A 15,197-nucleotide genomic window follows, 5' to 3' on the forward strand; every position below is an offset into this window, starting at 1 on the left:
TAGATGGCGATACAGATCGTATTGTTGTATAACGATAACCATTCATACGATTATTACGATCCATTATAAATGGATAATTAACATTTCCATTACGAATCATTGTACGATATAAACTATTCAATATTCGATATCTTGGTTTCAATATCCATGATGATGATTGATGTTGTTGTTGTTGCGGCAGTTGTTGAGTTTGACCATTTCCATTATTATCATTAATTTCAATCGGTTGATCTGTAGGTATCGATAATCGTTTACGTTGTTCGGCAAACATTTTCGATACACCAAATTTACGTCTTGCTAAAGTCATCATAATTGTACGATGTTGTTCGAAAAATCTTTCCAATCGACGATGTTTTGATAGTCTTTGTTGTTGATATTTTTGCTGTTGTTTTTGTTGTTGTTGTTGATGTGCATACTGATAATAATAATGACTTCTAGGTGGTGGTGGTGGTGGTGGATAATAATTTCCTGATGACCATAAATGATTATTTGCTAGAAAAAATTGTGATTTTGGATAATAGGATGATGTCGAAAAGAATATGCTTGGGTGTGGTGGTTGTGATAATTGTATGGGCGGTGGTGGTGGTGGTGGTGGAAATCGTTTCGTTGAACGTTTTAATTTTGTATGTGATCGACGACGATTACGACGACTACGGCATAATGTAAATATTCGAAATAATTTTTTTATATAACGATAAAACACATAGATTGATGAATCTTTTGATTCGGTATTTTTATTTTCATGTTTTTTCTTCTTCTTCTTACTACTGCCATCATTTTCGTATGGATATGCAAATGGTGGTGGTGGTGCTGGAAATGGATTCGAAAATAATGAATTTGATTTCGATGATAAAGGTTTTGTTGAGTTTAATGATTTTGGTGGTAGCGGCGGTGAACGATTTGGAACAAATTTTCGAATCATTAAAGATTCTTTACCTGTAGTAATCATATTACAACATTTTGGTTCGATATTCTGATTATTCATATTTGATTTATTTAAATTAGTTTCAGCTATCATCGAAGATGAATTATTTAACTTTATATCCGAATTACTTTGTTGTTGTCGATGACAAATCTCACATGATATAGAAGTTGTTGTTGTAGATTCCGGATGATAATGATGATGCATTACAACAACAACATCCATTATTATCATCTTGATTTTTTAATGAAGAAGATGTTTGTAAAGAAGAATCCGATGATGTTGATGTTAATAATGATCTTGGCTGATGATATGATTCTTGTTGTTTCGTAGCAGTTGTCGATGTCATCAATGATGATGATGATGGTGGTGGTAGATTCGGTAAAAACAGCGGTAGAGGCGGAGGTGGCGGTGGCGGCGGCGGCCGAGTTGGACATGATACTAATTTCGGTGGTAATGGTGCTGCTGATTTTGTTTTATTCGGTACTGTAGTGGCCGATTGTTTCGATGATAATGGTAGTGGTTTTGTTTTATTCGTATTCGTATTTGAATTAGAATTTGATTGACCAGAGGTCAATAATTTAGCTATTTTGATAACCATTTTTTTTATGTTGTTTGGTTTGATTGTCATTTCATTATGTCAACAAAGAAAAGGTCAAGAACAAAATGTCAAATAAATATCCGTCGAATAGAAGAAAAGGACACATAATTCATAGATCGATTGATTGATTGATGGGATTTTGGCTTAAAGTTAGTTACAATTTAAAGAAGAAAACAATGACAAATTGATCGATTGCCTGCGGTTGTCACAATCAGCCATGTGGTTGTGGATACAAACTGTGTTTGTAAAAAAAACTTCGATTAATCGTTCACAATGTTGTTCATTCAAAAAGAGAATCGACGGGAAAAAAGAGTAAAAAACAATCACACACAGGTAGAGAGGTCACAACAAAAAAGAAAAGAATATAGAAGGATATCCCAAGATACCACCATTCCATCAAGATGAGAGATTTATAATGATGATGATGATTTGTCTTGACAAAAATAAATCACAATCCACTATTTAAACCTTTCTATCTTTCTTTTGTATTCATTCTCAATCAACAAAAAAAATTTATTCAATTTTCATCCAAATCAATAATCAATTTGTCATATGGAAACATTGAAACAAAAACAAAAAACACAATGAAAAAAATTGAATTGCATCATCATCATCATTATTTTGTAATGGGTCGTATTTGATATTATTCAAAAATAAAATAATGATAACTTTATGACCATAATCATTGATCGATCGATCGATCGATCAACAGGTAGTAGTTTTTTGTAAGGCAAAAAAAAATTTGTTGTTCAATTTCTCAAAGAACAATTTTAAATCAATTGATCGATCGATGATCGATCACACAAAGAAGATTTTGTTTTCGATGAAATGAAAAGGTGCAAAGGTGATATGTTGTCAAGATGATGATGATGAAAAGAAAGCCGAATAAATTGATCAATCAAATTAAATTGATCGAAAAATTGATTGATTTGATTTGATTTTTTTTTGGATGAAGAAAAATTGAATTTTTTTTCATTTGGGAACCGAAAGAAAAATCTCTATTTTTGGTTTGTTGTTCACGGAATCAATCGGTGAATGGTTCGATTTTTTTTTGTTTTTCGTTTGATCGATGATGGAGAATTGAATACAAAGATAGATATCACCATCGACCACAAATCCAATGAACCAATTGATTATTGTTTTTTTGTTCTCTCTCTATCGACATTCGTTACAAATTGATATTATTTTTGGCAAATTTTAATTTACAAAAAATTTGTAATGGAAAATTTTTTCCATTCTTTTGTTCATATCGATTGATAGTTTTTTACTTCAAGTGAAAAAAAATTTCAATAATTTCAATGAAATCAACACAACAACCACTACACTGAATAAATATGAATGTCAGGTCATCATCATGCAATGGTCATTTGATTTTACGTTGATTTTTTTGTCCTGTTGTATGTAGTTGGTTATTGTTATCATCACAAGGATATTTGCAACAAAACAAAAAAATTCAATGACATTCAACAATGATCAGGATCATTAATTTTAAAATGTTGAACATCAATCAGAATCTCAAAAAAAAAGGAAAATTCAATTCAATTTTTCCATTGAATAAACAAGAAAAAAAGAATGTAACATTTTCAATCACAAATAAGTTTGTCATACAGGATTTCTATTATATTCATTCCATTTTAAAATGGAAATTGGTGACAAAATCAAGAAGAAACTCATCAACACATCATTATCATCAATGATCACACACACACACACACATCCTTCAGAAGTGATAAATTAAATGCAAACTTTTCCAATAATAAAAAAAAAGTTTGAAATGGAAAAAAAAACATAATAATTTTGGAAACAAGTTAAAATGATGTCTCTATTCATGTTCTATTTGCAACAACAACAACAAGATTGATCAAACAAACAAACAAACGCATACACAAATACAATGACCAAATTTATCTTTACCATAAATGTATAATGATAAAAACACAGGTAATGGAAAACACACACACACAAAACCATTATCATCATCAACAACATAATGAAAATGAAAATAAAAATCCATCTACATACAGCGCAACACAAACATCATTGTATAGATGAATTACAATAGAAAAAACTTCAGGTAAAAATAAAGGTGATGGCCAATGAAATAAAATGAGAGAACAAGCAAAAGAAAATAGGTAAATTAAAGAGAAAAAGAGGTGTTTCACTAAATGAACGCAAAAAAAAAGATTCAAATTCAAACATTTTCAGATGTGATGATGGGCTATGAAAAGCCTGATTAGTTAGTTGGTTACTTAGTAAGTTTTCCAACAACAAAAAAAAATGATAATCATCACAAGATATCAAGGTATTTTAGCATCTTTTTTTTCGTTTGAAAAAAAAGACGAAATAATTTCCATTGTTTTTTGCCATCATATTAATGCAGATTATCATACTCCCACACACACACACACACATATTTGACATAGACAACAAAAATCAGAGCCGAATCTTTGTGATTTAAAAAGCTTGATGATGACCATCATTATCATTTTCAGTGAAAAAAAATAATCATCATCATTTGGGATGCCACAAAAAAAACAACAAACAATCTTATTGATCAGATATTTTCGGGGACAAACTGTAAAGAAAAACATTTTTTTTTAATCTCAATCTAACCACATCTGATAATTTTTTCTCATATCAGATATTATTATCATCATTACAGAAAAATGAAATGGTTAATATGGTCGCTTATTTCTAATTAACATAAATTTTGGGAAAATAAAAACGAAAAATCCGAAAGGGAAAATTTTTTCGTTGAGGAAAATGAAAAAAACAACAAAAACAAAAACAAAAACGATATAATGATAACCATTATTATGCCAATTATTTGGATGTATCCTCATTGATCACCTGATTGAAAATATAAAAATTACGAAATATTCATCATTATCATCATTATGTAAGAAATGAAAAATTTCTTAAATAACCTGGCACAAACACACACACAGAAATGTTTAAATATGAAAATTTTTTCTGTGAATCGTTTTGTTTTTTTTTGTTTTTGGAAAAAAATCTTTTTAGTTCTCACAATTATTATCATTATTTAAATTGTGTGTGTGGGGGGCTTAGAGAGAATAAAAAAATATGAAAAGCAAAAGCTTTTCTTTCCGAAAAGTTTTCAAAAAGCAAAAAGAAATTTACATGTTTTTTTTTTGTCAACAACAAACAAACAAATCCAGAATCATACCCAAGATACACACACCATACTAAGTATCCTCAACATTTATGGTTACACACATAAATCATATTGTGAATATACTAAAAACATAGGAGCAACCCAAACGATGATGATAATGATGATGCTTGAAACAAACCATATTTTTTTAAACGGAAAAAACTATAGAAAATGGGTTTTTCTTTCGTTATTGTTTCACACACACAAACAGAAAACATCATTATCATCAACAAAGATAAAATTTTCATTATTCACTTATCATTAATTAATGTTGTTGTACGAACATAACCTACTGGAAAAAAATGATGAAATTTCTTTTCTTTTTTTTTAATTACAAACATATCAGAGAAAAACCCGAAATAAAGATAGAAATTTTCAAAATTATTATGCAAAAAAATGTCATAAATGTTGGAAAAAAACACTACGATTCTCTCACCCAAATCATCATCATTATTATTATCAACAAAAATTTTCACACGTTTTTTATATTTTCGTTAACTGTTTTACATTTTCATTCTTTTTTTCCAAAACCGTTTGACAATGATGACCTCAACCATTATCATCATCATCATAATGGTCAATTTTGGTTTTGTTTTTTTCATTTACCAACAAAAATGTCAATCAACAACATTGTCATTGTGATAACAACAACAGGTATTTTGCTGTTACGAACGGAAATATTTCCCAAGCAAAAAAAAAAACATTTTCGCTAACTATTTCGAAAACTTGTTGAAATTAAGGAATAATTTTCAAACCTTTCAACATCAACAACAACAACAAACAAATTCAATTATCCATCATCATCACATTATATTATCATAATCAATCTACGACATGAATGGACAATCAGGTTGAAATAAAAAAAACCGACCAAAAAACAGAAAAATGCAAAAATGAAAAATTGATATTCATCATCATCAACAACATCCAATGATGATGATGATTAATTAGAGAAATTTTTGGCCAAAAACAATCAAACAAAAACTGATGATGCTTATCTTACACAAATACACAGAAACAGGATTTCATCACTTTCTCATTATGTGATGATGATCCATTTTCATTTTCAAATTTTTTTTATAAGAGAATTTTCGGTTTTTTCCCTAAAAGATTCGGGAAAAATACTTGCATGTTTTTAACAAATCAAACAGCAAGGGTGTGTTGAAATTGAAATCAATTGATGATTATATCATGATTTTTATCGAATGGAAAAAAAGATGTTCGTTGAGCATCATCATCGTTATCCACATTATTCAATCAATAAATCAATAACTTGTAAATCAAATCAATCAATAATTTATTTATTATTTATCTTATTCAAAATTGAAGCTTTAATGCTTGAAACAAACAAACAAACAAACAACGAGTAGGAAAAAAAAATGAATGAATCACGAATGATCTCCATTCTAAAATTAGCCACTATATATATACAATGGAGTTTGATAAGTCGATTTAGCCATCATCATTTTACTAATGATACTAATATTATACGGATATCCGATTACATAATTAATGAAATATAAGAAACAAAACAAAAAACTATGAAAAGTTTCCCATAAATAATAATAATATTGTAAAGTTTACAATGAAAAACAAAAACGTGTTATAACCAATTTTTTTCCCAAATGATGGATCATAACACGATATGATCATCATCATCATCGATGATGATATTTCAGGGAAAAAAATAAGTCATTTACCGGTATTAATAACTATAGCAAAATGAATGAGGAGGAATTATTTTTTTGATCATTAAATAATTCGAATCAATACAGGTGTATCATTATTATCGTTACCTGTTCACCATATGTCGAATTTCATTGATGATAACATAAAAATCAATCGAAATGATCTAAATGTCTAAATCGTGATGGGAGAGAGAGAAAGAAAGAAATACATCGCCAAATAAAAATTCAATTTCTTCGATTTCAATCCAAAACAAATTTACAATTTATCCATCGGATCATCATTTCTCCGTCGAGTAAAAAGTTATGATATACTTTAATAACCGTTAAGACGGTTCAATCGAATAAGCCGAAAACAAAAGCAAAAAAGAAAAATGAATTTCATTCATTTCATTTCGGGTAATTTAATATCCGAAATGGATCTTAATTTTTTTAATCAAAAAAAAACATTTTTTTTTTGATTAATGAACTGGATATTAAGCCGGACACGAATCAAATACAAGGAGTCAGACGTTGAAAAAAATTTTTGACACGGTAGCCCACAAAAATAGTATTATAAAAAAAATACGAACAACAAAAACCGTAACACGATTTTCAATTACTACTGTATGTTGCTGCTGCTGTTTTTGGATTAGATTGAATCGATATTGATGATGTTTGTTGCCAAAAAAAGGCTTATTTCATTCGAAAAGAAAAAAAATTGTAATAAAAAAAGAGAAATCTAGATGAATCCTTTAAGTGTTTTGTCAAAAAATGTCAGAAATGAATGATGACAATCAATTTGAAATATGAATGAGATTTGAAAATTGAATTTTACTATTTTAAAAAATAAAAATATTCGAATCAAATTGAAGGAAAAAGTTTTATAAATAAAACAACCAAAAAAAAGGGGGGAACCATCAAGGAACAAAAATTTTCAAAAATTTGTTCCATCATATCGAATTGGATGTTATGGAACACATAAAATTTCCAAACAAGGATAATGATAATAATATGTTTTCTGTCTTCTGATTGGATTGAAAGAGAAAATGGTTTGGGTAATGCTGAAGAAACAGAAAAAATTTTACATAACAAATCAATTCGTAAAGGAATAATGATAATAATATGCAAAACAACAAAAACAACAAAAAAAAACAAAAACAAAACAAAATTTATTTAAATTTTTCACTTTGTTTACCGGGTATGGATCAAATTCAGATTCAATTACAAATGAAATTGATGAATTCGCTGATGATGATGATACTACTATAAGCTATCATTATCATTATGATTATCTTTTCTAAAATATTTGGATCATAAACATTTCATTTCATCATCAATCACACTGTGGAGATAGATGACCAATATCATCCACAACAGAACAAAAACAAAACAAAAAAAAAATAATGAGATTAAATTGTTTACAATGAATCATTTTATTTGGAATTTTCAAAATGATAATAATAATAATAATTTTCATAAAAAATGTTTATAATTATCTTCTTTATAAAATATGTGGTTATTATTATATAACCAGAGAAAAAAATAACTAATAATCGATTATCATAATCATCATTATGATAATAATAAATATTTAAAGAAGAAACTTGTTGTTATTGTCCATCAATCAGCTTATTTATAAACCACACACACACACACACACACATAACATCTTATATCATCACTAAATGAATGGATTTCCAACACTCATCTGTCATATTTAATGTTGGGCTTAACACACACACACAGACCAAAAAAAAAAAAAATCAATTTGAAAAATTCAGAAAAAAAAGATTATCATTATTAAGATGAATGAGAGACATAAATAAACAATAGATTTTTACGAATGAAACCAAAAAACAAAAATTTCGATAATTAAATTGATTGATTGATTTGTTGATCATGGTTTTCAAGAAAATAATAAGCTTTGATGTCAACATTTAGAGCATCTTTTTCCCTTTCGCTCTCCCAGTTTACATAAATAGTTTTTATTTTTTTCAATATGAAAAAAAAATTTTGAAAATCCATGATAACAATTGAATGAATTCAAGTAGCCATCATCACATCATTGATTGTAATGTGTGTTTGTGTTGGAATATATTTCCTTATGTCATTGATAAATGCAATGAATGATGAGAAACACAATAAAAAAAGTAACCGGAACTACAATAAGGTTCATTCAGTTTTTTTTATTATTATTCTATTCACACAGGTATAATCAGGTCAACGATCGTTCTGGAGAAAAAAAACAAAAAACAAAACAAAACAAATTGGAAATGACCAAATAAAATAAATTTACTTCTCTTTTTGCTTATCATTTGGAATGATGTATGGAGTAGGTGGTGTGTGAATCTGTAATACCAACATTCACCAATCCATTACACACACACACACAGACAAACGAATATCAAAATATTTGTTGGTCACGTTTTTTTTATTTGGTTCCCTCTTCATTCATTTATTCCGGTATTTTTTATTTTTTTTTTTGTATTCAAACTGATGAATAATTAATTAATTATCATGATTATTATGATAATAATTATTTATATTAAAATCTTTTATCAACTGATAAAATATTATATATCAACTATTTTCGGCTATCTTTACATCTTTTTGTCTGCAGATGGATCAAAATAGCAATGTTAATCAATTTACGAGAACACAGGAAACAATGTTCGTTTTAATTTCAAAAAAACAAACAAACAAACATTGTTTTTGAACTGACCTTTACATTATCATAATCTTCATATGGAATAATTTCCGGTATATCATCATAATACATTGGTGGTATACATGATTGCTGTTGTTGGCTAGATGCAGCTGATAATGCGGATACAGCTGCTGCTGCTGCCGATGATGATGATGATGTGGATAATGTTGCGGATAATAATTGTCGTTGTTGATAATGTTGATCATTGTTGATCATCAAACTACTACTATTATTAGTACCACCGCTACTAATACGATTATTATTAATATTTGATGACATTATTGTAGATGATGTTGATGGCATCATCATATGAAATTGGACATTATCATGATTATTATTATCAATGTCCATTGTTTTGTTTTGTTTTTGTGTTTTGAACTACATTTATTTGGTTGATAATTAATTAAATGAAAATTTTAAAATTAATCACATTTTATTTTATTTTTTTCAATAGAAAAAAAAGAACAAAGCACCGAACACACACACAATGATTATAAAGAGCAAACAAAAAAACACGAAATGATGTTGATAATGATGGAAAGAAAATTAATTTAGTTTCACTTCAGATATCAAACCACCATATATGAAAAACGTTAATGAAACGTAGAATACAAAAGGTGAAGAACGTTTTTTCTTTTTCGTTATAAAATAAATTGAAATTTGACGATTCAATAATAAACACAATAACAGACACAATTAGATGATTGACCGAAAAAAAACAGCAACAACAACAAAATGTTGGGCGTATATTGAATTTCACAATTGAAATGTTTTTCCTAGTGTTGTTTTAATTTGTTGATGATTCGTTTACATTTACAATTGACAATTGTAAATTGTTATTGATTTGATAGACACATTTCATGATAACTTGATGTTTTCGTTATAATTTTTCTTGTTTGTTTGTTTGTTTGTTTGATGATGTTATCCATATAACAATATTTTGATTAATGTTTTGACAAGTCGATCATCAAAATAAATGGGATGAAATAATTTATCATCAAGGCTATTTGTGTTATGATAATCTAATGATAGTAACCACACGCACTCATACAAACAAGCAAATGTTGATAATTTTGGCAGCAAAAAATAAATTGGCTATAGAAGAATATTCTAAATTTTGTTGGCCATGAAAATTCTATAGAATAAATGAGTAGAAATTTCTATGAGAATTTTTTTTCCAGACAAAAATATTATCAATAAAACTTACCAATTTTATATTCGATTGGAAAGATAATGCTTTGTTCGTTGTTTTATTTGGCAACCGATAGATGTAAAAATCTAGGGAAAGTTTTTTTTGTTATCACAATAAATATATCGTTGTTATTGTTTAAATTTAGGAATGTTTGTAGACAATATTTGCAAGCGTTTAATCCATTAATCAAGAAAAAATTTGTTTGTGAAAATCCCAAACAAGGTATGGCAACGAAAGATTTTGTTTGCTTCTTCTTTTTCCTAAATGAAGACGTGAATCAAATAAGGCAGACAAATTCATTGATTGACATTGCAGGTAATTCCAAAAATGAACAATTCAACTCTAAATCAACAAACAAACAATAATTACATGAATTTTTTTTTGAAATCGGTATCAAAATACATACCACCACCATCATCATTCATTATTTGATTGTGACAGGTAAGATGATGATAAACATCAAAAACAACAACATGAAACAAGTATAATTCATTTTATTATTATTATAAAATTACAGGTGAATGATTCGTATGATGATGATGATGATGACAATGAAGAAATCTTCTTTTTTTTTGATTATATAAATCAATGAAATGAATGGAAATTACACAGGTACAATAAACTTCAAATGAAAGCATATAACACACACACACACACACGCCAAATACATTAAACTTTATTGAATTAATTTGATCGATTAATCTTTATATTGATCAATTATAATTAATCTTTGTGATGGTTGAATGAATTTTCAAAACTCAAGATGATGGGGACGGGAAGAGATTCAAAACTTGATATTCAAAAAATAAACAAAACAAATTATAAACATAAGAATTCATAATGAAAAAGAAATTCTTTCGACCGGATTAGAATTTCAACCAGAATTCTTTCATTTGATAATCATGATAATCAACACCATCATCAACGTTGACGTTGTCGTCGAACACTTCAATAATACGGATATTTCATTGTTATGTTGTTGATGCTGCTGCTGGTTAAATGATGGTCTAGCTATCATCAATGCTACTACCAAATAATTTTTTATTATTTCATTCCTTCATGCAGCTGTTATTATCCAAAAAAAAAGGTAGTAGTTTTTAATATTGAAATCATTATAACCACATGTTATCATCGACAACATCGGATCAAACTACTACCTTTTTAATACACGCCTTGTTTCGATGCAATTTTTTTTGTTGTTTTGTTTTTTCATCACGTTGATATTTACACCCGATCAAGGCTATTTGGATGAAAATGGAATAATTGTTTCAAAAAAATTTCAAAAAATTATTGATGAATTTTATTTCCGTAGTAAAAGTTTCAGAAAAAATATATCATATGAACAAATGAATGAATAAATTCAAGAAAGAAAAACAAAATGCATTCTTTCACAAAATATTATCGTTTATGAACATTATTAAAATGTTTCATCATATTACCTTTTTCAACAAAATGTTTTTCACATGATGGATGTATACATTTGAATGGTTTTTCTTGACGATGTATTTTCAAATGATTCTGTAGTTTATCATTACGTAGAAAACTAGCATCACAACCCATCCATGAACATGGATATGGTTTAATATGAGTATGATTTTCATAGACATGTAGATCAACATGATATTTACGTTCGGATGCAAATTCACAATCCGGCCAATCACATTTGAATAATTTTTCACCAGTATGTAAAGCTCGATGTATGGTAAGACCACGATTTGTTTTAAAATTTGCTTCACATCCAGGCCAATCACAACGAAATGGACGATATTCGGAATGTGATTTTTTATGATGTCGTAATGAATCATTTGTACGAAATTTTGAATCACATCCCGGATAATCACATGAAAATGGTCGATCACCCGTATGTTTACGTAAATGATTTTCATGTTGTCGTTTATTTTTTGCTGTATAATTACATCCAGGCCAATCACATTGAATAAGATTTTCACCTTTATGCACCTGTAGATGTGCACGTAAACCTAATCTTGATTTAAATAATGCATTACAACCGGGCCATGTACAGGGCATAAATTCTTTGCTTGCTGCTTCGACATGACATTTTTTCATATGATTATCTAATTCAGATGAACTGAAAAACATCATCGGACAGCCATCAACTTTACAGCCAAATTGTTTTAATCCAGTATGGGTTAGATTTATATGTTCATTTAATGCCCATTCACGTTTACTTTCATATGTACAATTTATCCATGGACATGGATGATAACTTTGTGCTTTTTCATCACCATCCAATATTTCAGCTGAAGAATCTTCTTGATTAATCGGTATATTGGTTTTACGTTTTGATTTTTTTGTTCGTAATGTTGTGTTACGTAACGGCGTATCACCTGTTGTTGATTTGGCTTTTTTCGGAACATGACTTTCAGTAAAATTTGTGATGGCGGGTCTTTTTCTTTTCGTTATCGTCGATTCTGAATTTCGATTATTTTTCGGTGTAGATTTATTCGCGATAGGACGATCAACACCAATCATATCAAACATTGTAAATTTTTTCTTCGATTTTCGTAGATACGGTCCAATCGTTTGATCAATTAATGATTGTTCAACATTTTCATCATCAATTTTGGCGAGGATTTCTTTTCGTTCTTGATCTAACTGATCATATTGTTTGATTAGATCATCATATTGAGCAATAAAATTATCCATATCTGGTAAATCCTGTTTCGAACGAATTAATGTTAATAATGATTTGCCCAGACTTATCATTGATAATGATTCATCATCTTCATTATTTCTATCATTATTATTAGCGTTCATAGTGTTGTAGATTTTATCCATAAGACAACCATTCATTTTCATTAATAATCGATTCAATTTGTTAATGAGCATATTATGTTTATAACATTTGTATAATATCATTTGTAAACGTTCAATTTCACGATCTTTTGCCATACGAATTCGTTGAATACGATTTGTTTCGTTGGAAGTTGATCCGGTTTTTGTGTTAGTCGAAGCGGTAGTGTTGTTGGTAGCATTAGTATTGGCGGTGGTAATTTTATTAGCGGTCTGTTTACTTCGTCGTATAATTTTACGTTTTTTAAGCGGACGAAATTCATCATCATCTTCATCACCACCATTAACATTTTCATGATAATCATCGTCATCAATATTATCGTTTTCATCATCACTATCATTATCATTATTTTTCGATTTAATTGTTCGACGTTTTTTTGTTTGTTTATTTTGATCATTATTTACATTATCTTCATCATCGACATTATCATTATTAATAAATTCTTCATCATTGATTCTATTAACATTATTATTATCTGTTTTTCGTAATCGAAGTATTCGTGATGATTTTCTTATCAAAATATTTTCATTATTTATATCGGTAACGTCATCTACGATAAAGACAATTAAAAAAATGATTCGAATATCCGGTCATTAATGAAAATGAATGCCTTACCTTGTTTGGATAAAATATTTTCAACAACATTTTCAACAACCATTTTTATTGGTTCAACATTTGTTGTTGATGAATGATTTGTTTCAGGAACAACAACAATATCAACAATACTATGATCGCCATCCTCATTAGTATTATTATTATTATTATTAGTAATTTCAAGTTCTGTGGATGGATTCTGTATCTGCATAAGAACCTGTTCAGCAGCTGTAAATGTGGCTGTTTGTTGATTAACATCATCATTAATTGTTGATGATTTTTCATTCAAATTAATTGAAATAATATGATCAAATGATGTTGATGATTTTTGTGATTCAAATTGAATATCGTTGTCATGTTGAATGATGTTATGATCGTCATTGGAAGCCATTATTCGATCGATCAATTGATCGTTTCTTTAATAAAAATAAAAATTTGAAACCCGAAAAAAAAATTTTTTGGGAATTTCAAATTCAAAAGTCAAAACAACACTGTATTGAAAATGATGCGAGAATTGAACGTATAATACCGTATTCACTATACGGTTATCATAATCACCGCTGCCCGGTTCTAAAAAAAATAATTGTTTACCAAAATTAGATTTCTTTTCTTTGTAGGAATTCTTAATTGAGAAAAATTTTGCAAACAAAAATACAATAATTCAATTTATCGAATTCGGGTTATAATTTTAATATTTGCTGTTATTGATGTGAATTTCATTTCAAAGACAAAACGATAGTTACAGTGAATGTTTTTTTTTTTTGTTAATTTTCTGGGCTCGAAAACTCTGTATCGTGCTCATCACAATCATCATCATGCTGAACAAAACGGATAAATCTACACCCGGGGCAGATACACTGTATACTCGTAGTAGCATAACATAACAAATGATAGTGGTTCATAACAATGAAACATCGAACATCCAAAACAGAACGCCATTTTTTTTTCTTTAAGTTTTTCGGTCAAAAGATGGCGCATTTTATGATGAATTTTTAATTTTTTAATTTAATTTTGTATTTTTTTCTTACAAAAAAAATTATTAAATTTTTTCTATAATTGAATTGAATTTGATGTCATTTTTTTCCGAAATTAAAAATTATTAAAAGAGCCAAAAAAAAATTGCGGAAATTGATTCGATCCAACCTGTTGATCATTTCGATGACGATAATGAATGAATGAATCAACAGTTAATCAATCATTATAGCGGAATTATTTAACCAGAAAATCTATTGATCAAAAGCAATAAATGATTTGGTGAATCCTGATTTTTGTTTACCGGTTTCTTACCGATATCAACATCAATTCAAATTATCAAATCAAATTATTATGAGAAACCCTTTTTATTAAACAGAAAAACATCATCGATCATTTGATCATCGTAGTCTTGGTCTTCGTCTTCGTGATGATCATCAATAATAATCATGAAAATTTTTTTTTTTTTGGTGATAAAGAAAAAAATTCGCTTCTTCATTTTTCATCACTTTTTCCAAATTCATGATTACGAATAAAATTATACCTTTCATT

General features: G+C 28.2%; 2 protein-coding genes across 3 annotated transcripts; both read right to left on the minus strand.

Moving 5' to 3' along the window:
* Window positions 1-1,048: 1,048 nt before the first annotated feature.
* LOC142645486 (uncharacterized) lies at window positions 1,049-11,277 on the minus strand. Of its 2 annotated transcripts, XM_075821768.1 has the most exons (4): window positions 10,671-11,277; window positions 10,280-10,606; window positions 9,088-10,207; window positions 1,049-1,759 (listed from the first exon to the last, which is right to left on the minus strand). In XM_075821768.1, exons 3-4 carry the CDS (start codon window positions 9,421-9,423, stop codon window positions 1,685-1,687), a joined length of 411 nt encoding a protein of 136 aa, XP_075677883.1. In that variant the 5' UTR covers window positions 9,424-10,207; window positions 10,280-10,606; window positions 10,671-11,277; the 3' UTR covers window positions 1,049-1,684. The 2 variants fall into 2 exon arrangements, with proteins under 2 accessions (XP_075677883.1, XP_075677882.1); XM_075821767.1 differs by lacking the exons at window positions 9,088-10,207; window positions 10,280-10,606; window positions 10,671-11,277 and adding an exon at window positions 6,495-6,689.
* A 295-nt stretch (window positions 11,278-11,572) lies between these two features.
* LOC113789755 (uncharacterized) lies at window positions 11,573-14,521 on the minus strand. Its single transcript, XM_027339335.2, has 2 exons — window positions 13,695-14,521; window positions 11,573-13,629 (listed from the first exon to the last, which is right to left on the minus strand). Exons 1-2 carry the CDS (start codon window positions 14,062-14,064, stop codon window positions 11,663-11,665), a joined length of 2,337 nt encoding a protein of 778 aa, XP_027195136.2. The 5' UTR covers window positions 14,065-14,521; the 3' UTR covers window positions 11,573-11,662.
* Window positions 14,522-15,197: the final 676 nt, after the last annotated feature.

The sequence above is a fragment of the Dermatophagoides pteronyssinus genome, unplaced genomic scaffold (genome assembly GCF_027571235.1).
Source record: "Dermatophagoides pteronyssinus isolate colony J.1.1.1.1 unplaced genomic scaffold, Derpt_VIB-CSIC_2022.12 sq0012, whole genome shotgun sequence".
NCBI lineage: Eukaryota > Metazoa > Arthropoda > Arachnida > Sarcoptiformes > Pyroglyphidae > Dermatophagoides > Dermatophagoides pteronyssinus.